General features: G+C 48.6%; 1 protein-coding gene across 26 annotated transcripts in view; it reads left to right on the plus strand.

Annotated features, from left to right (window-relative positions):
• The window catches only part of LOC140388298 (contactin-4-like), a 3,617,424-nt gene that overhangs the window by 3,452,291 nt on the left and 138,539 nt on the right, over positions 1-26,594 (plus strand). For 25 of the 26 annotated variants that reach the window (XM_072472208.1, XM_072472210.1, XM_072472213.1 and 22 more), the window contains one exon: positions 6,830-6,998. In XM_072472208.1, the coding sequence (XP_072328309.1) occupies positions 6,830-6,998 (169 nt within the window). Of the gene's footprint in view, positions 1-6,829; positions 6,999-9,706; positions 9,726-26,594 lie in introns of those variants that run through there. The other variant, XM_072472225.1, reaches the window with a different exon arrangement.

Here is a 26,594-nt window from a genome sequence, read left to right on the forward strand (position 1 = left end):
ACTCCACTGGGTCCTTATCCTTTTTATAACAACAGCAAATTAGATGCCTGTCCCATCATCCCCAGGAGCGCTCCGTTAGCCACCGTGTCCTCCAACATCTCCACCAACAGCGGTGCCAGTCTATCCAAAAACTTCTTATAGAATTCTACCGGGAACCCATCCGGTGTTTTACCTGTCTGCATCTTCCCTATTGCCGTTCGAACCTGCTTAAACCCCATTGACTCCTCCAACACTGCCCTCTCCTCCTCTCCAACTTTAGGACGCTCCAGCCCCTCCAAGAACTTCCTCATATCTGACTCATTCCCCAGAAGCTCCGACCTATACAACCTCTTATAAAACTCCTCAAATGCCCCGTATACCTGCTCTGGCGCCACCATCAGTCCCTTGCCCCCATCCTGGACCTGAAAATCTCTCACGAGGCTGCTTATTGGTGGAGCTGTCCCACCAGCAAGCAACTGGCCTTCGCTCCATAACTAGTACACCACACCGTCACCTATCTCAACTGGCGTACCGCTTTCCCTGTGGACATAAAGTCAAACTGCAGTTCCTTTCTATTGATCAAAAACTCTAATCGTTGAGTATTCCACTTTCCTCACCCCTGACAACAACAACCTCCCCATAAGTCGATCCTCGAATATACATTATGCACTAGCGAAAAAAGGAATACTCTCCGCCCCCTGGATGTAAGAACCACCATGAGTCCACTCCCCCCATCTCCTTCATAAACGCTGTCGACACCCTGCCCCCCCTCTCCCCACCCCTCAAAGGGGTCAACGAGTGCAGCTTAGATTGATCCATCTTCTGATGCAACATTGTTTTAAAATGCCCCCCAAAATTAACTGATACATGTCCAGGCTCCGATTGACCACCGACAGACTCTTCATATACCCTACATCATCCCGATTAGGGGCATACACGCTAATCAACACCACCAACCTCCCCTCCAAAAACCCATTACTATAACGTATCTGCCCCCTGATCTGCCACCACCTTCTCCACCTGAAACCTAACTCTCTTACCCACTAGTCCCACTATCCTCCCCTGGGCCCTGCTATCAATGCCCTAGTAGAACACCAGATTCACTCAAGCCTTCCGAAGCCTAACCTGGTCCTCCACTCTCAGATAGTCTCCTGCAACTGCACCACATCGGCTCTCACGCTCTTCAAATGAGAGAAGACTCTCGCCCACTTCACCAGTCCACTCAACCCCCGCACGTTCCACGTTACCATTTGGACTGGGAATCTCACACCCCCCACCTTAACAACCATGACCACAGCCCCACCCCATGAGTGGGACAAAACCCTACTCCTAGTCACCATCTACCAGCTAGCCCTCCCCCACATCCTTAGAAACCCCCCAACCAGTTCCTCTCGAAACCGCTCCTCTCTGCACACTCACAATCCCCCTACCATTCACTCCTCTCGGCCCATCAAAACCTGTCCACACAGGCGTGGTGACCCCTCCCCTCACCTCACTCTCATTCATCAGCCAACTTTGGTTTGATAGTTAGGTGGCCCCCGCCAGAGATCCCTCCCCCCAGTACAAATGCCCACTCTCACCCAGCCCTTCTCAACCAACCAAACATTTTTAAAATTATAAATTTAGAGTACCCAATTCAGTTTTCCAATTAAGGGGCAATTTAGCATGGCCAATCCACCTACCCTGCAAATCTTTTGGGTTGTGGGGGTGAAACCTGGTATATATGAATACTACTACCTTCCAGCCAACTCACTCACCCACACACAGCCACCACACTCACAACACCCCCCCCCCCCCCCCCCCCCCACGCACACACACTCCCACACACACATAACGCAAGCGAGCACCATATGAATCAATGAACGCCACATGGCTGCTGCAAATTTGGATAGCAGTAGAGACTGACTGAAAGCTAGAATGGTGCAATATAAATCAATTCTAGGGCGTGCACAGGATTTTAAATTGACAACTCGCAGAGAAAGTCTGAGTCTCTACACTATGGTTATTGTTGACGTTTCCAAATGTCTTGTGTGGCTCAGGAATTTGATCAGAAATAGTGCCAAATACTTTAAAAATTAACTTCTGTAACCTCAGTTTTTGAAGATAGCAGACTGGTGAAACAATAAAAAAACACTTCCTGAAAAATCATTCATAAACATTTGATATTCACTTTGATGTGAACCTCAGAATGGAACATCGTTGTAACAAAAATACATGGCTCCGCTTGACTATCCTAAATATCTAGTAAAATGCTCTCCAGGTCCCAGCTCCTAATTTTGTACAGTTGCCAAGTGTGGATTTAAAAAGAGAAACCAAAAAAATTAAAAACATATGGGAAAATGTGACACTGGTGCCATTAGGCGTCACTGTGGTTGGAGCTGAGACTCAATATGGAACGAAGCAAAGACCTTGGTCTTCACTGTGATGTCCATGCCTGGGAACACATGATACTGATAATAGATATCCGGGGCGAGATTCTCCGACCCCCCCCCGCCGGGTCGGAGAATCGTCGGGGGCTGGCGTGAATCCCGCCCCCGCCGGTTGCCGAAGTCTCCGGCACCAGAGATTCGGCGGGGGCGGGAATCGCGCCGCGCCGGTTGGCGGGGCCCCCCGCTCGATTCTCCGGCCCGGATGGGCCGAAGTCCCGCCGCTAAAATGCCTGTCCCGCTGGCGTAAATTAAACCACCTACCTTACCGGCGGGACAAGGCGGCGCGGGCGGGCTCCGGGGTCCTGGGGGGGGGCGCGGGGCGATCTGGCCCCGGGGGGTGCCCCCACGGTGGCCTGGCCCGCGATCGGGGCCCACCGATCTGCGGGCGGGCCTGTGCCGTGGGGGCACTCTTTCCCTTCCGCCTCCGCCACGGTCTCCACCATTGCGGAGGCAGAAGAGACTCCCTCCACTGCGCATGCGTGGGAATGCTGTCAGCGGCCGCTGACGCTCCCGCACATGCGCCGCCCGGAGATGTCATTTCAACGCCAGCTGGCGGGGCACCAAAGGCCTTTTCCGCCAGCTGGCGGGGCGGAAATTAGTCCGGCGCCGACCTAGTCCCTCAATGTTGGGGCTCGGCCCCCAAAGATGCGGAGCATTCCGCACCTTTGGGGCGGCGCGATGCCCGTCTGATTTGCGCCGTTTTGGGCGCCAGTCGGCAGACATCGCGCCGTTTCCGGATAATTTCGCCCCAGATGTGGAGTACCCTCCCTTCCCTCTCAGAATCATCTGTGATGTGATTGAACAGAAAAATTGCAAAGTCTTTAAAAGTAGTTCTGTTATTACAGTGGAAGGTTCTTGACATTAAAGTGCATCAAGGAATGACTAGAGTGAACTTTACCTCAGAAACTTTTCTGGAGGTGCTCGAGGCTGGAATTCCGTGCAAATTTTGATCAAATATTTCATTCCTCAGTGTAAACATCCTTCATCTCAGCAAACACAAAATTCACCAAAACATTTAAAACATATGCGCACACACCTGGAGTGGTCTTAATTGTGACACTCGCCCAAATTGAGGAATGTGTACACTGATGTTAGGTCACCAGCATTCATTCAATGCTGGACTCTTGCTACCTTCTTATTATTGCTTGAATAAGACCAAACCTTATCAGAGTTTAAAACTAACAATCACATCGATATTACCTTTATTGTTTTGAATGATTTTTTTTTAAAAGGAGTTCTTGCTCTGCAGCTTCAGAGTTCCCATCTCAGTGGGCTTTTAGCTTTTACTTCTAATATCTCAGGACATTAAATTGGAGCCCACACCCTGCGTCTAGTTTAATAATGTTGGTGCAAGTTTCTTCAGGAATTCTCCCAAGCACCTGCTGTTACTTCTGTGAAATGCCATGGTAATTCTGAAAATAAAACAGCACCCACGCTGTCCCAGATTTTACAGTCAGCAGCAAAGAAACGATGTTCGCCATTCACCTCAATGACAGCTGCCCACAAAGCATTTGTGGACTTTTGAGTGGTGACTTGCTCCAGTCTGGCAGCCGATCCAGTATTGTCTCCTCTATGGAGGTTCTGTGACATCTGCGAGCAGATCAAGAAACAGTGAGGCTCATGAAATCGTCAGAGACGCAAGACCCAATTTTAACTCTGTAAGTTTTGAATGAGTTAAAATCTTGCCTGCAAAGACCAAATTATAACTTTAAACTATATTCAAATCATATATAAAAAGTAAAAATAAAGATTTGGAAAGATAGATAGGATTAAGAAAGAGAGATAAAATAGCCAAAAAATGTAAATAAAGATTTATGATTTTAAACCCCCAACACTCATTGGGGAGTGGTTCTCCTGGGAGGCCCACCAGCAGAGGGAATCCCTATAGCCCGGTGAATCAGGCCAAAAGCGGGTTTCACACCAGTCATGAAACCCGTTGCGAGTCTCCCAGCCCCGCCAGCCCCGGCGAGCTTACCGGCAGCCCCAACATGGTTGCCGCCCAGACCTGACAAAAACATGCAAATAGCCCATTCGAGCTGCTTTGAAAGTAATTTATAGGTAGGACCCCCGATTCACCTGCCTCCTGGGATGATTCAACACCCATCCTTTAAACTGTCTCCCAGCATGTCAAGTTCAAAGATTTGTGAGATGAAGGTAAAAGTTTTAATGTGGTGGAAACCTTTGAAGTGGTATTTTCTTAGTCAATTTCATTTCAAGTATTGGAGCCTTTTGAATGCTTAGAAGCCTCAAAGATTTGAACTGCATTGCTTTACATTCAATTTCACAGACCATTGCCTCTGAAAAGCTTTTTGATTGACAGGTCCAGGCAGTTTCGAAGGGAGGATTAAGGTTATTTATTTATCTCTGCATGATCCATTAGCTCTCAAGTACTTCCTCTTTTGAGCAACTGGTTTTCTCACCCAGTTTTTTTCAAGAGGCTTTCTCTTTAGTCTCAAGAGCTTCCCAGAAAGAGCAACTACTCTGTCTGTGTGCTTCCACCATACCTCTTTCTAGGAAGCTCAAGAACAATGAGATAGCCTTATCGGCACCCTTATCGGGAGGGTACTCATCCCCTTGCTACCCCTCTGAATGTAAGGTGCCAGGTCCACACAGCCAAGGGGCAGAACTTGAAGGAGGAATGGGGGGGCACTGGGAGGTTGAATAGGGAATGAGGAGGAGGCTGAAGGGGGGAATTGGGGGGATTGAGGGTGGATGACGGGAGGGACTTGGGCTATGGGGGAATGAGAGAGGCTGAAGAGAGATGCTGAGGGTTGGGGCCTTGCCAGTGATTAGAGTAGGTGAGGCCTTGCCAGCAATCCGGGAAGGGGGTTGCACAGCATTCTGAGATTGGGGTCTCTGAGGAGTGGGACCTGTCAGAGAGATTAGGTCCCACCTCGTTCAGGTTCAGCAAGAACACCAGTGCACTGACAACCCGATTGAGGTTAAAAGATTCACAAGTGCCATCGAGTGGCACGTCAGGTTCCCTCCAAGTGCCAGCGGGAATCTCTTTGGTTTTCCTGCTGGCCGGAGCACTTAAGGCGTGCATCTCCAGCCTCGTTGCGCTCTCGTTCAAGCGAAAAGAAGCCAGTGAATAGCAGGAGAGACCGAAAACGAGAACCGCACCAGGCGCCAAACAGTTTGCGTTGCAACCAGCCCGCTCCCATAGGCAAAATTGGGATCTCGCCATAACAGAGAGAGGAACCAATTATCAACACTTAAGCCCTATTTCCATCCAATTAACAGGAGCCACCCTTTATCTAGTGGGCTTGCGTCATTCATCGGCCTCCTCAGCAAGTGCTCACACTGTCGCCGAATAGTACTCCTTTTGAAAAACGTGAACCTGGCGAAAGGGCTTCTGTGGGGAGTCGAGGAGGTGAGTAGCCATCTTTACTCACAGGCAAAGAGCCTGGGAGTGCTGGGCTTGCCACCTCAGTGCTGGTCCTTTGGCTGGGGACCGGTGGTTCCTCACCTTCTTGGCATCCACCAGCCTCTTGTCGGTGACCGTTCTGTCCTCGGAAACACCAGTCATCTCCAGGGCCCGCTCCTCGAAGGAGTGAGGGTTCTTATGTCTGGTACACCACCACCAGTCTGGGCACTCCCCCGGCGATTGTGGGAGAGCTTTTTCTGAGGAGACACAGAGAGGGCATCATTAGCCACACACGTGTTTCACAGAGAGGGCATCATTAGCACACTTGTGTTTCACAGAGAGGGCATCATTAGCCACACACATGATTCATGGTGGGAAAGGGGGGTGATGGAAGGGTTGGGGGGGTTGAAGGGAGCTGGGTGGAGAGAGGGTTGGGGGGTTGAATGGGGAGGGAGGGTTGGGGGTCTCAAAGAGAATTGGGGGTGGATGCTCGCATGGAGGCAGAAAGGTCTCGGGGGGGCGGGATGGGGGCATTGATGTCTACATGCTCGTACTGCCCGGTGTAGGTCATTGACCTTTTTCAATGACCTACACCGGGCAGTGCCCGGCACATGATGGAGACTGGTGCCCAGCATTCTATGTATATAAAAAGGGGAAATGATGCACAGAGCCTAGTCTTCAAAGGCCAGAACAAGAAAACATGGTGATACCCAAGTACACTGAAGGCCAGATTCTACCTGGCAAAGGATTATTTTTATTTTCATGGACCAGTCAATTAATATAACAATTCACAGCGATAAAACTAACCAATGTTAGCCGACAAAGATTTGAAACCATCTAACCATCAAATTCACCCAATGAGAATGTATTATTTACGTACTCAATGAAATTGTATTGATCCATGTGTAATAGCCAGAGAATATTCATTATCTATCTTGTTGCAGGAGAAACTGAACATTGGAATGATATATACATCGCAATCATTTCCAACTATCTGTAAGTTCCTTGGTTTAGTTTTCTGAATAAATGTTGTCTCTGCTCCCCATCTTTGCAGGTTTTATACAGAAATAACAGACAGAGCAACACAAAGGTGATAGAAACCAATAACACATCTGTGGAGCTTCTACTTCCCGACGATGCTGAGTATATCATTGAAGTGAAGACATTTAGCGATGGAGGTGACGGAATCAGCAGCGCTCAAATCAGAATCCCAGGAATGTCGTGTAAGTTTTTTCAAACATTTGATGCAGAAACAAATTTTTTGCTTTGATAGTGAACAGATTCTGTTCTAGTCAAATATGATTTTTGTTCTGGTACAGATAAATCTGTGTTGCAGTGGTGTTCATTTTGCAACAGTTATGTTATTTTAAAAGGTGGGTTTTAAACTGTCATAAAACCGTCACTTGACAAATGAAGAGATGAAAATATGCAGTCACTCCCTGATTAACGTAAATTTGGGCGCTCTGAACCCAGTTTGTCATGTCACACCAATTGATAAGTTACAATGTTCAATCAGAGAGATAAAAGGAAGTACTGTGCATGCTGGAGATCGGAAATGGAAAAAGAAAGTGCTGGAAAAACTTAGCTGGTCCAGTAGCATCTGTGGAGGGAGAAACTTTTCCAATTCCACTGTGACAGGCTTTCCGGTGGCGGAGGTGGTTCCCTGGTGGGATCTTCCAGTCCTGCTGATGTCTACGGTGTTTTGCATGGCTCACCTGTCTTACCACAGGGTGTCGTCTTTGACAGGATGGGATGATCCTGGGAAGGCCTGGAAAATCCCACCCAGAATTTATTTAAAAAAAAAATATTTTTATTCTCCATTTTCGGATTTTCTTCAGAAGTTACACCTCACCAACAAACAGTAAACGGTAACAAATACAATGTCTAATCCCCCTACCAACAACACCAATCCCGTCCTCCCACTACCCCCAAACAACGGCCCACCTGACAATATAAGCATCAAATAAAACAAACCCTCCCACAGTGGAAAAAAAAAGGAAAAAAGAAAAAGGAATCAGGAATCGCCTATGGTCACCATTGACATATACGGTCCACCCCCCAACTTCCCCCTGATATTCAATGCCATCCAATCCCCGAAAGAGTCCCGTGAATGACACCCATGAATTGTAGACACCACCCCCTCTCCCAGGCTCCTCCCCTCCACTTCCTCTTGTAAACTCTTCACCCCAACCTCGGTTCCTTCCCCCAACTTTTCATCCCGGCTAGACTCACCGAAACCTGTTCTACCAGGCTCCGATGACCGCAGCCCTTCCCCCCACCTCACTCCCTTTCACTGGCCGGCTTAAACCGGCCAGCATGGAGGCCCCGCCCGGGTCTCCTTCCCCCTTGCCCCATCACAGGAAAACCAAGAAATCCCCTTTAGCACACAACCCCCCATACACACCCAAGCCCCAAAGTCTCATCTCTTCCCTTGTCCAAATATATACAGCGTCGACTCATTTAGTACATACACCAACACGCAGTGAAAAAATAAAGTTACATGAGGCTACATCGGTGCACAACCATTTCTCAATTCTGCCACAGTCCTTCTGCCTTCGCAAACTCCTCCGCTGCTTCCGCCGTCCCAAAATAAAAGTCCTTGGATTTGTAGGTCACCCTCAACTTAGCTGGGTATACTATGCCGCACTGCACCTTGCTGATGTACAGTGCCTTCTTCACCCAGCTGACTGAAGCCCGCCTCCTCGCCAGCTCCACCGTAAAGTCCTGGTATATGCGTATACCAGCTCCTTTCACTGCACCACCCGCTTCTGCTTTGCCCAGCACAGGACCTTCTCCTTCGCTATACCTACAGAAACAGAGTTACTACTCTTGGCGGCTCACTCGCCTTTGGTATAGACCTCCACGACCGATGAGCCCGATCCAGTTCATATCAGGAGGGATCGTCCCCGTCCTCCAATAGCTTCGCCAACATCGTGACAAAATACTCCGTCGGCCTCGGGCCTTCCACCCCTTCGGGCAGACCCACAATCCTCAGATTCTGTCGCCTGGATCTGTTTTCCAGGTCTTCCATTTTGGCTCGCAGACCCTTGTTGGTCTCTATCACCCTCCGCAACTCCTTCCCCATCGAGGTGAGTTGATCACTGTGCTGTGATAATCCCTCTTCCACTTCCTTCAGTGTCTCACCTTGCTCCCGCACCTCCGCCACTGCACTTGATACCGCCGCCCTCACCGCGGCAATCACCTCCTCCACCTGCACTTTCAATACCGCCCCCATCTCCTTCTTCATCGCTTCTATGTGTTTTGTGAACTGTTTTTCAAGTTCCACAGCTGTCACCTTGGTAATTTCTTCTGCTGTGAGCGATGCGGCCTCCCCTAGTGCTCCAGCCTCAGCTTTCCTTACAGTACCTGTGCTGACTTTTTCACTCACCGGCGGACTTCATTAACCCCCCCTTTTTCACGGCTGTTTTTCTCCCAAACTTGGACATTTCTCCTCCCTGTCCCTTCTTACAGCCTTTTCAGCCTCGTTGCCCCCGGGACCGGGCGTTAAAACTCCGAAATTTCTATTCCCGAGCGGGAGCCCTCCAGTGTGCGGCTGCCTCTCGCCCGCCGTCACCGGAAGTCAATCCCACCCAGAATTAAAAGTTCAGGTCCAATATGAAGAAGAGACTTTCTGTTTTTATCTCAATTAGAGAGACCCTAGTGTGAGAGAGAGGGAGATTAGAGTATGTGTGTGAGAGACAGGGTGAGGGAGTGATTGATTGATTGATTCTCAGCTACCTGCATCCCCACAAACCAACACATACTCTCACCCACTATCACATGGGTAAGGGTGAGTGAATAAACGCCCTGAGCCTGGGAATTTAGCTAGACATGCACATTCTCACCCTCAGACTTTAGTAGCAATTTTCATTAATTATGCTTTTTAAAATGATCAATTTATTGTTTTGGCATTGCTTTATTTTTTTCTCAGAATGTTGTTTCCTCTCTTCATGCTCAACCTTTTTTTGAAATACATGGCCTGGATTCTCCGTCTGATTCAGCACGCCGACGGGATGCTCCATTTCACCGGCTGGTCAATGGGGTTTCCCATTGTGAGGGCAGCCCCACGCCGTCGGGAAACCCCCGGGCTGCAGGCAAAACAGAGCACCCCAACGGCAGAGCATCCAGCCCCATGTTTCCATAATCTTCTCATCGGCCACTTAAGTGAGACGGTAAATGGAAATGTCCCTCACTTTTCAACTGGAAGCTGAATAAACACCTGAAGATTAAAAACAAAAACCAAGGTTATGGAAAAAGGGCAGGGGAATTAAACAAATTGAATTGCTCTTGTAGAGAGCTGCACTTAACGGGTTCCATGGCCAGCTTCCTAACTGTAACTGCTCTATGATTTTATGGGCAATTAGTTTGATATCAACTTTCAGCCACCACACTTTCTATATACACAATACGTCCAATCAGTGTAAATGGGCCAATGTGGCTTCAAATTGACAGACATTATTATGGGACTATCATGAAAATGGGGTATGAGAAGGAATTACATGTAATTAATCAAATAATTACGTAAATCAGCTGAACTAAATCTAGACTGTCCTTATTAAACACCTTTTAACCATTTCTTAATGGTGTCATTTTGTTTGACAGGATGAGGTCAGGTTGAGTGTAGATGGATAGGTCCCTGGGGCCCATCCTAAATTATCTTATTTTTTCTTTTCTATATTAATGACTTACCATCTGTGTTCATTTCGGCAATGATATTCTACTCTTCAAAGGAAGCTGCCCTTGATAATCAATGGAATTGGTATCGAGGTTTCAGCAGATTATATCACAGATTGACATCCCCCAACCAGATAAAATTAGATTTGTTTTTGTTGCACACAAGGTGGTCGACTGCCATTGAAATAGCTAATGAAACACAAATTAATTATTTTTAAATATTTTAATACATATTTATTCATTCTCAAGATGCAGCCTTTGTTGCCCATCCTACATTGCCCTGCAAAGGAGGTGGCGGGTCACCGTCTGGAACCACTACAGTCAGTATGGTAGCAACATCTTCAGACTACAGATAGGTAGAGTCCCAATATATGCCTGGCTGGGTAAAGTAGTTGTGCAAGAGACGGCCACCGATACCCACCTGCACATGCAGTAATGTGCAAACATAAGTTTATGGCGCATACGGCCAACTCATTTTCCTTTCGAATTACAATATTGCAATATGCTCTTAATTTGTGGATTCCGTAGATCCCACTCATCGCTTCATCGGAAAGTTGCTCGGAATACCTAGCTCCCAAGCACCTTATTGACACCTGGAGAAAGTGTTAAAGCATTTTATGAGGGGTGAAAGGGACAATCCAGAATCTTCAACTCACTTTAACGATTTCTGTCATCTCACAATTTTTAAGCACTGTGAAAATATGTCCATAAGACCATAAGACATAGGAGAGGAAGTAAGGCCATTCGGCCCATCGGGTCCACTCCACCATTCAATCATGGCTGATTTCAACTCCATTTACCCGCTCTCTCTCCATAGCCCTTAATTCCTCGAGAAATCAAGAATTTATCAACTTCTGTCTTAAAGACACTCAACGTCCCGGCCTCGACCGCCCTCTGTGGCAATGAATTCCACAGACCCACCACTCTCTGGCTGAAGACATTTCTCCTCATCTCTGTTCTAATGTGACTCCCTTTTATTCTAAGGCTGTGCCCCCGGGTCCTAGTCTCCCCTGCTAATGGAAACAACTTCCCTACATCCACCCTATCTAAGCCATTCATTATCTTGTAAGTTTCTATTAGATCTCCCCTCAACCTCCTAAAGTCCAATGAATATAATCCAAGGATCCTCAGACGTTCATCGTATGTTAGGCCTACCATTCCTGGGATCATCCGTGTGAATCTCCGCTGGACCTGCTCCAGTGCCAGTATGTCCTTCCTGAGGTGTGGGGCCCACAATTGCTCACAGTATTCTAAATGGGGCCTAACTAATGCTTTATAAAGCTTCAGAAGTACATCCCTGCTTTTATATTATGAGATGAATGACAACATTGCATTTGCTTTCTTAATTACGGACTCAACCTGCAAGTTTACCTTTAGAGAACCCTGGACTAGGACTCCCAAGTCCCTTTGCACTTCAGCATTATAAATTTTGTCGCCGTTTAGAAAATAGTCCATGCCTCAATTCGTTTTTCCAAAGTGCAAGACCTCACACTTGCCCACGTTGAATTTCATCAGCCATTTCTTGGACCACTCTCCTAAACTGTCTAAATCTTTCTGCAGCCTCCCCACCTCCTCCATACTACCTGCCCCTCCACCTATCTTTGTATCATCGGCAAACTTAGCCAGAATGCCCCCAGTCCCGTCATCTAGATCGTTAATATATAAAGAGAACAGCTGTGGCCCCAAATATTCCTAAATATGTCCTAAATATTCAATCAACATAGTAACGAAAACTGTTGAATTGTTATGCGGAACTCACAAATTCTAGCAGTTTACCGAAGGGGCAGAATATTGCCTTGAAGCTTCAGCATATGCTGTCTCAAATCTCTTCAGTTTAAGACGGACCAATGAATTAATGACATTGCAGGAACTAAATATGATTTTACAACATACTGACAGCCGTTTTATTTTGATGCACGGAAAATAAATAAGCTGGTTTCAGGTCGCACATTGCATCCGATAAACTTGGCAGCTGTACATACAACTGTGCATGCACAATGTTGGCAGTAAATGTAGCCAGAGAAACTAACAGCGCGCTTTCAAATACCGGCCAATGGCACAACACCTCTGCTTTGCTGCCGAACAGAAGATCTGGGCCATTGTTCCTTTGTGGAGGAATGATACGAAATAAAACCTAAATATTTTGAAATTAATTTTTCTACTGAGTTTAAAGATGTAGCTAGGGAACTGCTGAATCAAAATAAACACATAATGGAGCAACAGTTTGCCGAAATGTAAGCTTAGCTTCAATAGAATGTTCAGTTCAATTTATAGCCATGTAATTTCTGAGGTATTTTAAAATAAATGTTTCTCTTACGTGGCTGACCAGTTGTCTTGTGACCCATTTACACATATATCCACAATAAACTGCTTTGGTTAGCTCAGGATGTTAGTAATTCCCAGCTGAATTGATTTTATGATTATGTCATCGGGGCTAGAATTGGGTTTTCACCAAAAATCGTAGATCATAGAATTTACAGTGCAGAAGGAGGCCATTCTGCCCGTCGAGTCTGCACCGGCTCTTGGAAAGAGCACCCGACCCAAGGTCAACACCCCCACCCTATCCCCATAACCCAGTAACTCCACCCAACACTAAGGGCAATTTTGGACACTAAGGGCAATTTATCATGGCCAGTCCACCTAACCTGCACATCTTTGAACTGTGGGAGGAAACCGGAGCACCGGGAGGAAACCCACACACACACGGGGAGGATGTGCAGACTCCACACAGACAGTGACCCAAGCCGGAATCGAACCTGGGACCCTGGAGCTGTGAAGAAATTGTGCTATCCACAATGCTACCGTGCTGGATTGTACTACATTATTTTTCATTATGATCGGCCTACTGAAATGTTCTCTTGTCACGTGTGATGCCATATCCTACACATCACATTATGAGGTAAGTTTTTACTCAGTTGAGTGAAAATCAGGCTGGTCCCAGATGGTCAGTGCCAACCAGTCTTGGAAGTTGAAAATTGTTGCCCACATGCCACGATCATTGTGGCATTGGTGCTGTGTGCAAATATAGAAATGGGAACTATCAACGATTTACAACTTAACATGTAAATCTGCGATAAAAGGAAATGCTGGAATTGTATTCTCACACCTAATTATTTGATGGAACTGATCAGCGACTCAATCAATATTTGGAAAGTAAGTATAATTTTTAACAATATTTGTTTTAAATGCAATCTAAATAATCCAAAATGTTTTTCCTGCAACATCACCTTTGTACTTATTTGCGCACTGCATGTATTTCCGCAGCATACTTTAATATCATGTGAGATTCAGAGAGTGCAGTAAGGGCTGTGTGAAAAGTCCAGGATATGATGGACATGTTTGTCTTTTCAAAAAAAAAAAATCTTTTGAGTCTTGGAATTGAGTCAAAAATCTTCAAGGTATATTATCTTGCCACACTCACGCTGAGCTGGATAACTAACAGGTTTGATCTCATCCGACATCCATTTATCCTACTTTCAGTTGACCAGAAAAGTACATACGCATGACTGACCCTGTGTGATGAACAGTTACTGCCTTGTCATCATGAAGGTGATGTCCCCTTTACGACCGGGCTTGGATGGCCGCCGCCGTCGGTCGCACGTGTCGGGTCGAGAAGATGGCCACCGACAAGATGGCTGCTCCCATGATACGCATGAGGCTGATGACGTGTCAGAAGGGGGCGTGTCGGGTCGGTGCGCAGCCGCATTGTGAGGCCTTCGGGCCTGAGAGCCTGATTTTCAGGCCAACTGTTCTTTGTTTTTCTGGCCCCTGGGTCTGGCCAGGCAGACCCTTGCAAAATGCCCCTTCCCGCAGTCGCTGCAGATCGCGGAGCGGGCTGGGCAGCGTGGGCGTGCATGCTGGCCCTGTCCGCAGAAGTAGCACGGTGTGCACCCATGGTGAGCGGGTCGCCGCGTGGCGCAGGCCTGTAATACGGCTGAGCCTGAGGAAGTCCGGGGGGGGGGCTCGCAGAGTCCGCAGGGTACGTACCCAAGTTATGTTGGGCCACCTCCAGCAAGGAGGCGAGCGTTAGCGTGTCCAGGAGGTCTTTTGCCCCGTTTTCGAGCAGCCGCTGCCGGATGTAGGTCGAGCGGATGCCGGACACGAAAGCGTCTCTGATGTGCGGGCTCATATGGACTTCCCCTGTCACATCCTGATGGTCACAGTCCCTGGCAAGCGCGGTGAGTTTCTCGATGAATTCGTCTAGCGATTGCCCCGAGCGCTGCCGGTAGGTAGAGAGCAGATGCCTTGCGTGTACCTCGTTGATGGGTTTGACAAACCGCTTGCGGAGTAACTCGACCGCCTCTTCATAAGTCATCACCTTTTCGAGCGTGGCGGAGATTCTGTGACTCACCCGGGCGTGGAGTAGGCTCAGCTTGTGTGGCCCCAGGATGGGAATCTCTGCGGAGTCCAGGTAGGCCTCGAAGCATCGAAGCCAGTATTTAAAAATGTCCTTTGCCTCCGCTGTCCGTGCTTCCAGGTTGGGCTTCTCTGGTTTTAGGCCTGCGTCCATCCTGATCTAGTTTAGTCTATTAAATTGAGGTACCCTCAATAACGACGCTTAGAGTGTAAACGGTAAAGAAGGCTTTAATAGACTAAGAACTATGCTAGAGCCAAGACATGTGCTAACTGCTGCACAGCCCACAAGGCAGCCCCTTATATATGGCTCACAGATGGACGGAGCCAGAGGCGAAGTCCCCAGGGTTCCAAGCCCGGTCTGAAAGGGGACATCACCTTACATGATGACAAGGCAGTAACCGTTCATCACACCCTGAAATGAAAATAAAAAATCCTGGCTGATCAATGTGTGGTGTATTCTACCTTTGGTGAGCTTATATTCTTTGTTGATTAATGCTTGATCCGAGGCAGCTGTGCACAGATCAGAGGTTGACAGATGACACGCAAGGGCTAGTTACTTCAAGGCAAGAAAAACTCGGTTTCCAGTCATATTAGCAATGTTTCTCAATGGGCAATAAAAACCAATCTGTGAATTTGAGACAACTTTAATTTAAATCTCGCGGTCTGACTAATTTGCAGGGGCCACTTATAATGCTCTCAAAGTGGACCTGTGTATCCTGAAGCTATTGTCTTTCTGATCCTTGCAGAATGGATCCTATCCACAGTATTCTGAAATTGTATTTAAGTGTGTTATAGTTCATCTTGTGCTACAGAATGCAGGCAGAATGTTGGCTTTCCAAAAACAGCTTGGCCGAGATTCTCCCGCAATTGGCGGGATGGCCCGACGCCGGCCCCAAGAGCGGCGCGAACCACTCCGGCGTCGGGCCGCCTGGAAGTTGCGGAATCCTCCGCACTTCCGGGGGCTAGGCCAGCGCCGGTGGGGTTGGCGCCGCGCCAATCGGCGCCGAAGGGCCGCCGTGGGCCTGCGCGAGTTGGCGCACGCCCAGAACCGCCGCCGTGTTCTGGCGCATGTGCAGAATTGCTGGCATGTTTCCTGCACATGCCCAGGGGGTTTCTTCTCCGCGCCGGCCATGGCGGAGCCTTACAGAGGCCGGCGCGCAGGGAAAGACTGCCCCCACGGCACAGGCCTGCCCGCAGATCAGTGGGCCCCGATCGCGGGCCAGGCCACCGTGGGGGGCCCCCCGGGGTTGGATCCCCCCGCTCTCCCCCCGAGAACCCTGCTAACCGCTCTCCATGCCAGGTCCCTCCGGGATGGACCATGTCCATTTCACGCCGGTGGGACTGGCCGTAAATATACGGCCGCTCGGCCCATCGGGGCCCGGAGAATTGCCGGGGGGGGGGCCGTGCCAACGGCCCCCGACCGGCGCGACGCGATCCCCACTCCCGCCCGAAAACCGGCGGGGAGTCGGAGAATCCCGCCTCGTAATAATTAAGGAGCAGCTTCAACGCCAAAATGGGATCAGTAGACTTAGTATCTTAATAACATTCTGCCTGATGTTATTTGCAAAGTGGTTACTGCTGGGCAGCTCCGGCAATATAGTCGTTAATGTGCAAATTATGATCTTAAAGTATACATAAGTCCCAATTGCTAATTTTGGCTAAGATTAGTCAAAACGCACAACGTATGCTCTCCGTGCAGTTTCACTGGCAACGGAGTTGAAGAAGTCCCAGAAATTAATTTTGATATGATTTTTCGGGGGCCAACAGGAGTTCTTCTTCAGACGGCACCAAGATAATCTGGACCACTGTTGTTCTCCCTCCCACTCCACAACCATCCCCTCCAGCACCTCACAGCTGGCCAGATTGACCCAAAACATAGAGTAAAGAAGGTTGATTTCATCTTGAAAATTCTTCCATTTCTATTGCTCTCAGGTAATGAAAACAATATAACCTCAGGGAAATTTGGTGTTACTCAAATTATATATATATAGCCTTCATTTAATGTCTGAAATTGTTACACCTTGTCAACTGTCCAGAAGACATTGAAGTTAATTTTGTCGAAGAGACTTAAGCAACATTGTCGTCTGATGTGATCATTATTTTACTCAATTAGATTTAGCTCAGAGATCCCAAAGGAACCTGTTCTGCAGAAGAACAGTGCAGAATCTAAACATAGTCAGAATGTAATGTCCTCTACTGTAGTGAGGTTGGAGGCATCTAAGCAAGTGGGTGGGTTGGAGTGGGGACCCCACCACATTCCCAACTCTGTCCCGATTAAGTCTGTGGTGGCCCCACCGCAATTAAGGCCCCTAATTGGGCAGTCATCCCACAACCACTGGTATTCACCCAGCAAGGTAGGCAAGCAACGTACCACGCGGGGAGCCCAGAAAGCAAACTTTATCCCTATCGGGGTTTTAAAAAAATTAATTAATGGGATATATTGTCCATCGCTAACTGACCTTGAACTGAGTGGCCACTTCAGAGGGTATCTAAGAGGCAACCACGTTACTGTGAGTCGAGAGTCACATGTAGCCAGACCAGGTAAGGATGGCAGATATCCTTCCTTAGTGAACCAGGCGGTCAAAAATGGTTTCATGATCACCATCAGACTTTTAATTCCAGCTTTTATTGAATTCAAATTTCACCACCTGCCATGGTGGGATGTGAACCCGGTGCCCAGAGCATTACCCTGGGTCTCAGGGTTACTCGTCCAGCGACACTATCACTATACCAGTGCGTCCCCAGCATCCTGGTTGTTTTCACCTTCCTGGTTGGGCAAGGTCTTGATCGAGGGACACAGCATCAAGAAGAGAAGGTGCTCAGAGTCAGTCCCCTGTCCTTTCTGCTGACTCCCACATCCCGCAACCCCCTCTCCCACCATCACTCATCTGTACCTCAGACCTTTGGTGGTCCTAGGCCTTCGGTGGGTGTAGTATCAGCAGCAGCCAATGTCATCCTGTGGAGCAGCCGAACAATGAAAAACTGCTAGCTTCTGATTGGACATCTGTGGCCATATCCTGGGGTAGGCTCACCACTGCCCAGTTATGTGCTTAATTGGCACTTAATTTGGCCGGCCTTCCCAAATTGTGGTGACGTGGGTCTCTTGGCGAACGAGACACCCGCCGGCTCCATTAAATACCACCCAAAGTTGTGATTTCTTATGAGCCAAGTAATCTCTTTGGACAAGCATTCAGAATGAAAGGAAAGCAAATCAAACCACCACATTATATCAATTAATATATTCTTCTTTTGAAAACTAGTCACATGCAGAACAGATACTTTATATCAGTTGGGGATATTTTTGTTGACTTTCTTTTCCCTGTAATACTCATGATTCTTTACCTGATACAAAAATCACCTTTGCAAACATTTCTGATTAGCCACAGATTAGCCATAGAAGAGATCTGGTCATGATGTTATCTTGAATGAATACCTCGGCAAAAGTAATCATATCACTTTGTCACAGTCGAAGACAATTTTAGAAATGACAGATTTTGCCAAATTAAACACAGCTCTCCATAGTTGGCCATTACTCTGTGTCAGCCTTCTAATTTAAATCTTTCAATAAGTGTAGGATAGATTTAGCTAATTCCAATGTTGTAATTTTCTTTTTGTATTGTCATTAGGTATACAGCGGTCAATTTGGCAGCTGCTATGAGGAATATTTAAACACTATATTAAAGAAATGTCAACCAGAAGTAATAGGAAGGACATTGAGAAAGAGACCCAGATCAGTTAGCTGGAGCAATGTTATGGGAAAGATAAGCTTGCTTTTACCATATTGTTTACCAAAAATTGCAAATCAATATCAGTGTACTGACTAATCATAAACACACCTAAATATTCAAATATATTAAACCAAGGTGTTCAGTAAGCCTGGAAGCTACTATTCTGTATAAAAACTTTTGTCTTGAATCTTATGTGTGGAAAATTTTAAAAAGTAAACCTTCCTTCTGACATTGTCCCTCCAAATTTGTATTGCCTGTTCCTTTTATTGTGTTTTTTTTCTACTTTCACTGATCATCTTGCTCTCCTCAATTTTCAGATACTTCTTTCAATTTTGTCTTGTGATTCTGCCCAGTTTGTTTCCTCCCCCTTTATGTTGGATTTTTCTGCTACTTTTCATCAGCATCAGCACTGTTTAACTTCACATTTACAAAGTACTCCCTTCCATGATGTTGATTGGTTTGATTGACAACTGACAGTGTGATAGACTGAAAAACTTCTTGGGCAAAATTCCAAAAGATTCCAACAGCACCATGCAACCTTCTGCAGATTCTTCAATTTACATTTCGCTCACCTGATTTGCAGAAAAACAGTGCGGGTTTACAAAGCTTGCAGATTATTGGATTGTTTACAATGATGGTTTCCTTGGAGGACGATCTGGAAGAAATAGGAGACAACATCGGAGATGTGTAGTTGGATGGAGCTCTGGTTAATGTCAGAGGTTATGGACATTCATTTGTTGTATCCAGCTAAAGGTAAAATGACTAAGATGATTATAAGACCATTATATTTTGAGCATCCTTTCTGAGTCAAGCAAAGGATCTGGTGATTGATAGCAATATCACTTCCTCAGTCTGACTTAAAAAACTTTAGTGCAAGCCTGAATGCACACTCCATTGTTAGTAAAAAAAACTTCAGTGCAAGTCCTAATGAACACTCAATTGCTAGTAACCAAGGCCCTATGAGTTTTGACAAACTAATGCTTAAAAATGAACTTGTTAATAGTTATTCACAAGATACACTGAATCAACAACTTTGTTGAGAACGGCTATTTTGGGATCAACTTATGTAATCTTAAACTTTTTTTAAAGAACATTTCTTTAATTTAAAAAATATTACTGTGGCTACCAGGGCAGGTCAGAGGCTGGGATTCTGCATCAAGTAACTCATCTCCTGACTTGCCAAAGCCTGTCCACCATCTGCAAGGCACAAGTTAGGAGTGCGATGGAATACCCTTCGCTTGCCTGGATGAGTGCAGCTTCAACAACACTTAAGAAGCTTGACATCCAGGTCAAAGTAGCCCGCTTGATTTTGACATAGACATTGTGGTAGTCAACACTAGCTGTATTATATGCATTACGGTAAGACACATATACTAGAGGTACATGGGTAAATCCCTGCCTGCTGGCTCCGCCCAGTAGGCGGCGTATAAATGTGTGTGCTTGCCGGTGCTGCAGCCATTCTGGTCGCAGCTACAGGAGGCACAACATCTTTGCTCAATAAAGCCTCGATTAATCCACTACTCTCGTCTTTGTGGTAATTGATAGTGCATCAATTTATTGAGCAAAATTTTAAAACGATGGATCTTCGCATCAAGCCTGATCACCTGCAGCTGAGCCCTCAAGCAGGCAACGCTACGTCCGCTTTTGACCACTGGCTAGCCTGCTTCGAAAGCTACCTCCGAACATCCGCTGAGGAACCCTAGGACACGCAGAAGCTCCAAGTCCTTTATTCACGGGTGAGCTCTGACATTTTTCCTCTCATCTGGGATGTGCCCACTTACTCCGAAGCAATGAACCTCCTGAAGGGACATTACGTTCGGCCAGTCAATCAACTATACTCCAGGCACCTCCTGTCCATGAGACAGCAACTCCCTGGTGAGTCCCTAGACGATTTCTGGCGTGCTCTGCACATCCTGGAGAGGAACTGTGACTGCCAGGCAGTTTCGGCAGTCCAGCACACACTGCTTTTAATCTGAGACGCCTTAGTTATGGGCATGAGGTCTGCGTACGTCCGCCAGCGCCCACTGCAAGGGGATACGCTTGATCTTGTAGGAACCAGGCAGCTCGCGAACTCGTTAACAGTGGCCTCCCGTAACGTCCACTATTACGCCCCCGACCGCATGGCACCCTCATGGGCATCGTGGGCCCCACAGCTACAGACTCCAGCTCACCGCAAGCCTGCGCCGCGCGGCAACCAGCCAACCCTGGGGCGCACAAATGCTATTATTACGGGCAGAACAAACACCCCCGGCAGCGCTGCCCGGTGAGGAGCGCAACCTGCAACGGATGCGGAAAGAAGGGACACTTTGTTTCTGTGTGCCAAGCCCAGTCGGTCGCCGCAGTTTCTAGGCCCAGCGTTCCTACACTCGCCACGTGCGACCCAGGGGCGCCGCCATTTTCCTCCTCGCAAGCCACGTGCGGCCCGTGGGCACCGCCATCATCTTCCCCGCAGGCCACGTGAGGCCATCGGCGCTGACATCTTTAATGCCGCCCGCCATGTGCACCCCGTGGGCGCCACCATCTTCAACACCATTTTGGACAGCGCCTCAGGACCCCTGCTCGTCTGGAAGCTCGTCTGGCCGTTCATCGCCTGCCGCAACCCCCACCACCGCTGACCTGCCCGGGTCCTCCCAGCATCTGCTTAGGATCGCCTCGATCACCCTGGACCAGTCCCGGCCCTGCAACCTTGGGACTGCAACGACAACGGTGAAAATCGATGGGCACAAGATGTCCTGGCTTTTTGACTCCGGGAGCACAGAGAGCTTCATCCACCCCACGACGGTAAGGTGCTGCTCCCTCGCGGTACACTCCGTTACCCAGAAAATCTCCCTGGCCTCCGGATCCCATTCCATGGAAATCCGGGGGTACTGCATCGTGGCCCTCACCGTCCAAGGCGTAGAGTTTAGCAACTTCCGACTCTACGCCCTCTCCCACCTCTGTGCTGCCCTGTTACTTGGCCTGGACTTCCAGTGCCACCTCCAAAGCTTAACTTTAAAATTCAGCGGACCACTACCCCCCTCACCGTATGCGGCCTCACGACCCTTAAGGTCGATCCACCTTCCTTGTTTGCGAACCTCACCCCGGATTGCAAACCCGTCGCCACCAGGAGAAGACGGTACAGTGCCCAGGAGAGGGCCTTCATCAGATCGGAGATCCAACGACTCCTGCGGGAAGGCATCATTGAGGCCATCAACTGCCCCTGGAGAGCCCAAGTGGTAGTAGTAAAGACTGGGGAGAAGCACAGGATGGCCATTGACTACAGTCCGACCATCAATCGGTTTACGCAGCTCGGCACATACCCCCTCCCCCGCATATCTGACATCGTCAATCAGATTGCACAGTATCGGGTCTTTACCACAGTGGACCTGAAGTCCGCCTACCACCAGCTCCCCACCCGCCCGGAGGACCGCTAATACACTGCGTTTGAAGCAGATGGCGCCTCTATCACTTCCTTAGGGTTCTCTTCGGCGTCACTAATTGGGTCTCGGTCTTCCAACGTGAGATGGACCGAATGGTTGACCGGTACAGACTGCGGGCCACCTTCCTGTACCTAGACAACGTCACCATCTGCGGCCACGATCAGCAGGACCACGACGCTAACCTCCTAAAATTTCTCCAGACCGCCAAGCTCCTTAATCTCACGTACAATAAGGAGAAATGCGTGTTCCGCACCAACCGCTGAGCCACCCTTGGCTATGTCATGGAAAATGGAGTTCTAGGGCCCGACCCGACCGCATGTAACTCGACCCTCATGGAACTCCCCCTCCCCCACTGCCCCAAAGCCCTGAAACGATGCCTGGGGTTTTTCTCCTACTATGCCCAGTGAGTCCCTGACTATGCGGACAAGGCCCACCCACTCATTCAGTCCACAGTTGTTCCCCTGACGGCTGAGGCCTGCCAGGCCTTCAACCGCATCAAGGCAGACATCGCCAAGGCCACATTGCACGTGGTCGACGAGTCCCTCCCTTTCCAGGTCGAGACCCATGCATCAGACGTAGCTCTGGCCGCCACCCTCAACCAGGCGAGCAGGCCCATGGTCTTCTTTTCCCGCACCCTCCATGCCTCCGAAATCTGGCACTCCTCTGTCGAAAAGGAGGCCCAAGCCATCGTGGGAGCTGTGCCGCATTGGAGGCATTACCTGGCCGGCAGGAGATTCATTCTTCTCACTGACCAAGGGTCGGTTGCCATCATGTTCAATAACACACAGCGGGGCAAGATCAAAAACGATAAGATCTTGAGGTGGAGGATCGAGCTCTCCACCTATAATTACGAGATTTTGTATCGCCCTGGGAAGCTCAACGAGCTCCCTGGTGCACTATCCCGCGGTACATGTGCCAGTGCAGATGTGGACCGACTCCGGGCACTCCACTATGACCTCTGCCACCCGGGGGTCACCCAGATCTTCCATTTCATCAAGGCCCGCAACTGCCCTACTCCATTGAGGAGGTCAGGACTGTCACCAGAGACTGCCAGGTCTGCGCAGAGTGCAAGCTGCACTTCTACCGGCCAGATCGAGCGCACCTGGTGAAGGCCTCCCGCCCCTTTGAGCGCCTCAGCTTGGATTCAAAGGGCCCCTCCCCACCACCGACCGCAACACGTACTTTCTGAATGTGGTCGATGAGTACTCCCGGTTCCCTTTCACTATCCCATGCCCTGATAGGACTTCTGCCACGGTCATTAAACCCTCCACAGTATCTTCACCCTGTTTGGTTTCCCCACTTATGTCCACAGCGATTGGGGATCCTCCTTTATGAGTGATGTGCTGCGTCAGTTCCTGCTCAGCAAGGGCATTGCCTCGAGCAGGACGACCAGCTACAACCCCCGGGAAACGGGCAGGTGGAGAGGGAGAACAGGACGGTCTGGAAGGCCGTACTGCTGGCCCTGCGGTCCAGAAATCTCCCGGTCTCCCGCTGGCAGGAAATCCTCCCCGACGCGCTCCACTCCATCCGATGGCTCCTCTGCACCGCTACTAACGAAACCGCCCATGAACGTCTCCTTGCCTTCCCCAGGAAGTCCACTTCCGGGGTCTCGCTCCCAACATGGCTGACAGTTCCTGGCCCATCCCCCTAGGCAAGAATGTGCGGACCCATAAGTCGGTCCCTTTGGTCGAAAGGGTCCATGTCCTACACGCGAACCTGCAGTATGCCTACGTGGCGCACCCCGACGGGCGCCAGGACACAGTCTCCCTCCGGGACCAGGCACCGGCTGGATCCCCTCTCACGGCCCCCGACCCGACTCCCACCCCCCCTCCCCTCAGGTTACCTTATTCACCCGTCTGCCACTACCCCTCCCCCCAGCAAACCTCACCGCAGCCCCCGCCCCAGGAGGATCCGTCCTCGCACTGGTTCCACTCGGGTGACAAAGACAAGGACAACACCTTCCCGGAGTCACAGGTGACCAATTCAGCGCCCATATCACCGCCAGGACTGAGGCGATCACAGAGGAGGATCACGACCCCCGACAGACTGAACTTGTAAATTCTGGTGAATGTGGTAGTCACCACTAGCTGTATTATATGTATTAAGGTAAGACACATATACTAGAGGTACATGGGTAAATCCCTGCCTGCTGGCTCCGCCCAGTAGGCAGGGTATAAATGTGTGTGCTCGCCGGTGCTGCAGCCATTCCTGCAGCTACAGTAGGCACAACATCTTTGCTCAATAAAGCCTCGATTAATGCACTACTCCCGTCTTTGTGGTAATTGATAGTGCATCAGACATCCAGGAAGAACCATGAAAAGTTAGCTGATTAGTTGACTGGGTATCTGATTGGTCAGGAGCTGACCAATGTATTCACAGATTGCCTCCAGAGTGCACAGCTTTATTTTGGATCTCTAATCACTGCAACTTCCAGCGTAAATGTCCACAGAAAGCCTGTGGGGAAATCGAAGTGCAGTCAATAATATACACCCTTCATTCACTGCTGATTGCAAAATCTGGACCATAATATCTGAATTACCATTTTTCTACCACTTTATAAAACCGCCTTAAGATTGTTAGCATTGTTCATCCATCCCAAAAATCACTTCTTCCTATTTATCTAACAAACTTACATTTTGCTCTACCTCTCATGGTATTATCACGAGTTTTATGATGCTGTTAATTAATTTATTTTTTTCTTCCGCCCCTCCACCTTCCCATTAGTATGATCACATTCTGGTTTTTGCCTCCATAGTGAAATTTGCACCTGTTGCTGAAACTCTAGTCATCGCTGTAGTTCTGCTCAGGGGTGGATTTCCACCCACCACCCCCCATTCAAGGGATAGATCTGGCCAAGATTCCAACTCTACAGGAATTTTGCCCTTCACAAATTCATAGACATCACTGAAACTCTGGCAAGCTGAGAGCTGGTGCACGTCTTGCTGAGGTCCATCAAAAAAGGGATGGATTACCTTCCTGATGAAACTTGGTTGCTTGATCAGGAGTGGAAGAAACAAAGTTATATGTTTCTTTGAGGTCTACACTCTACTGGAAGAGCAACTTGAACTGTCTAAGATTGCTCCAATAGTTTGTGGTGGGTTTGCTGATTTAAGTGCAAGCTGCGTGCCCTGGTTGGACTGATGGCTCCATATCAGTGATTGGAGTTGAGGTCTCCGGTTTCTGCCCTGGGACTAATGCGAGTCAGAGTTCTGCTCGACTGTGCTTATATTAGTGGAATGCACACCCAGGAAATTTGAGACAGATATCTCAGGAAATCTTTTTAAGGTTGTCAATTTTTTTTGTACATCAAAGGCACATCAGAACTGAAAACAGGTGATGCCAGCTAGTTCAGTAGAAGGATTTTAGATCAATTTTTGATTCGGAAAATTGATTGGCTGGTTTCTGATGCAGAACTGGAATCAATTATAAGCTAATGGCTTGACTGGCATTTTACTTCGACATTTAAAAAAAAAATTCCTTCACATGGTGTGTCATGGCTAGCTAGGCCAGCATTTGCTGCTCCTCCATAATTGCCCTCAAGTAGGTGGTGGTAAGAAACTACCTTGAACCACTGTAGCTCATGTATTGTAGGAACATCCACAGTGTTGTTGGGAAGACAGTTCCAGGATTTTGATCCACTGACAGTGAAGGAACAACGATATAGTTCCAAGTCAGGATGGTTGGTGGCTTAGAGGGGAACTTGCTCGGCTCATGATTTGCAACCTGATATTCGTAGGGTCTTTACAAACACCAGAGGCCAGGAGGGCTGCAGGGGTTTCATGGGTACCATTGACTAGGAAGACTGTAGGGTCTTCACATGTACGAGTGACGAGAAGGGTTGCATGGCTTTCACAGGGGCCAGTAACTCGGAGAGTTGCAGGGTCTCCACATGTACCAATGACTAGGAAGATTGCAGGGTCTACACAGGTACCAGTGACTAGGACATGGGGCCAGCACTTCCAGCAGTTTTATCTGATGCCGTATCCACCATCCCACTGTCCACTTCTGTTGTGACTAATTGCTCCCCACCCACTATTTGCTGGAGGTTAATTGATCGGCCGACTCAAGATTGCTTCCTCCCGCTCGCTGTCCTAGCAAGCGACAGCTGCTCCCACTTCTGTTCTGGGCAGCAGAACCTCAGGCTATCCCCAAAACCTTGGCCTCCACCTCACCCTCGAACACCTGCCAATGCTGCCAGCCTCATACACACCTCTCCCTGCCTCCACATACCTCCAGCTATTCAGCTATGGCAGTCAGATCACTAAAACACAGCGCAAATCTACCAGTGCCATTCTGTCCTCTCACTTTCAGGACAAGGTGACACACGATAGAAAGTAGCAGAGCAGAACTGGTGGGTGAGGAGGATTCCAGCATCTCCTAAGCCCAACTTGGTGCCCCGGTGACCATTTGTTCAGTCTTATGCCCCTTCCCAACTCCCAGCACACCTTCATACTACTATCCAGCACAATTAACAAGTTGCTGATGGTGTGACCATCTTGCTTCACACCCCATCCCTGAGCCCACCTTTCCTCATTCCAACATTCCCATCTCTGAGTTCCTGATTTGAAACACCTATAAACTGCTTCTTGCCTAGCCCGAGGAAGAGGAAAGCCAGAAACAGCACTGATGAAGAATCCCTGTC

Source organism: Scyliorhinus torazame, chromosome 13, assembly GCF_047496885.1.
Source record: "Scyliorhinus torazame isolate Kashiwa2021f chromosome 13, sScyTor2.1, whole genome shotgun sequence".
NCBI classification, from domain to species: domain Eukaryota; kingdom Metazoa; phylum Chordata; class Chondrichthyes; order Carcharhiniformes; family Scyliorhinidae; genus Scyliorhinus; species Scyliorhinus torazame.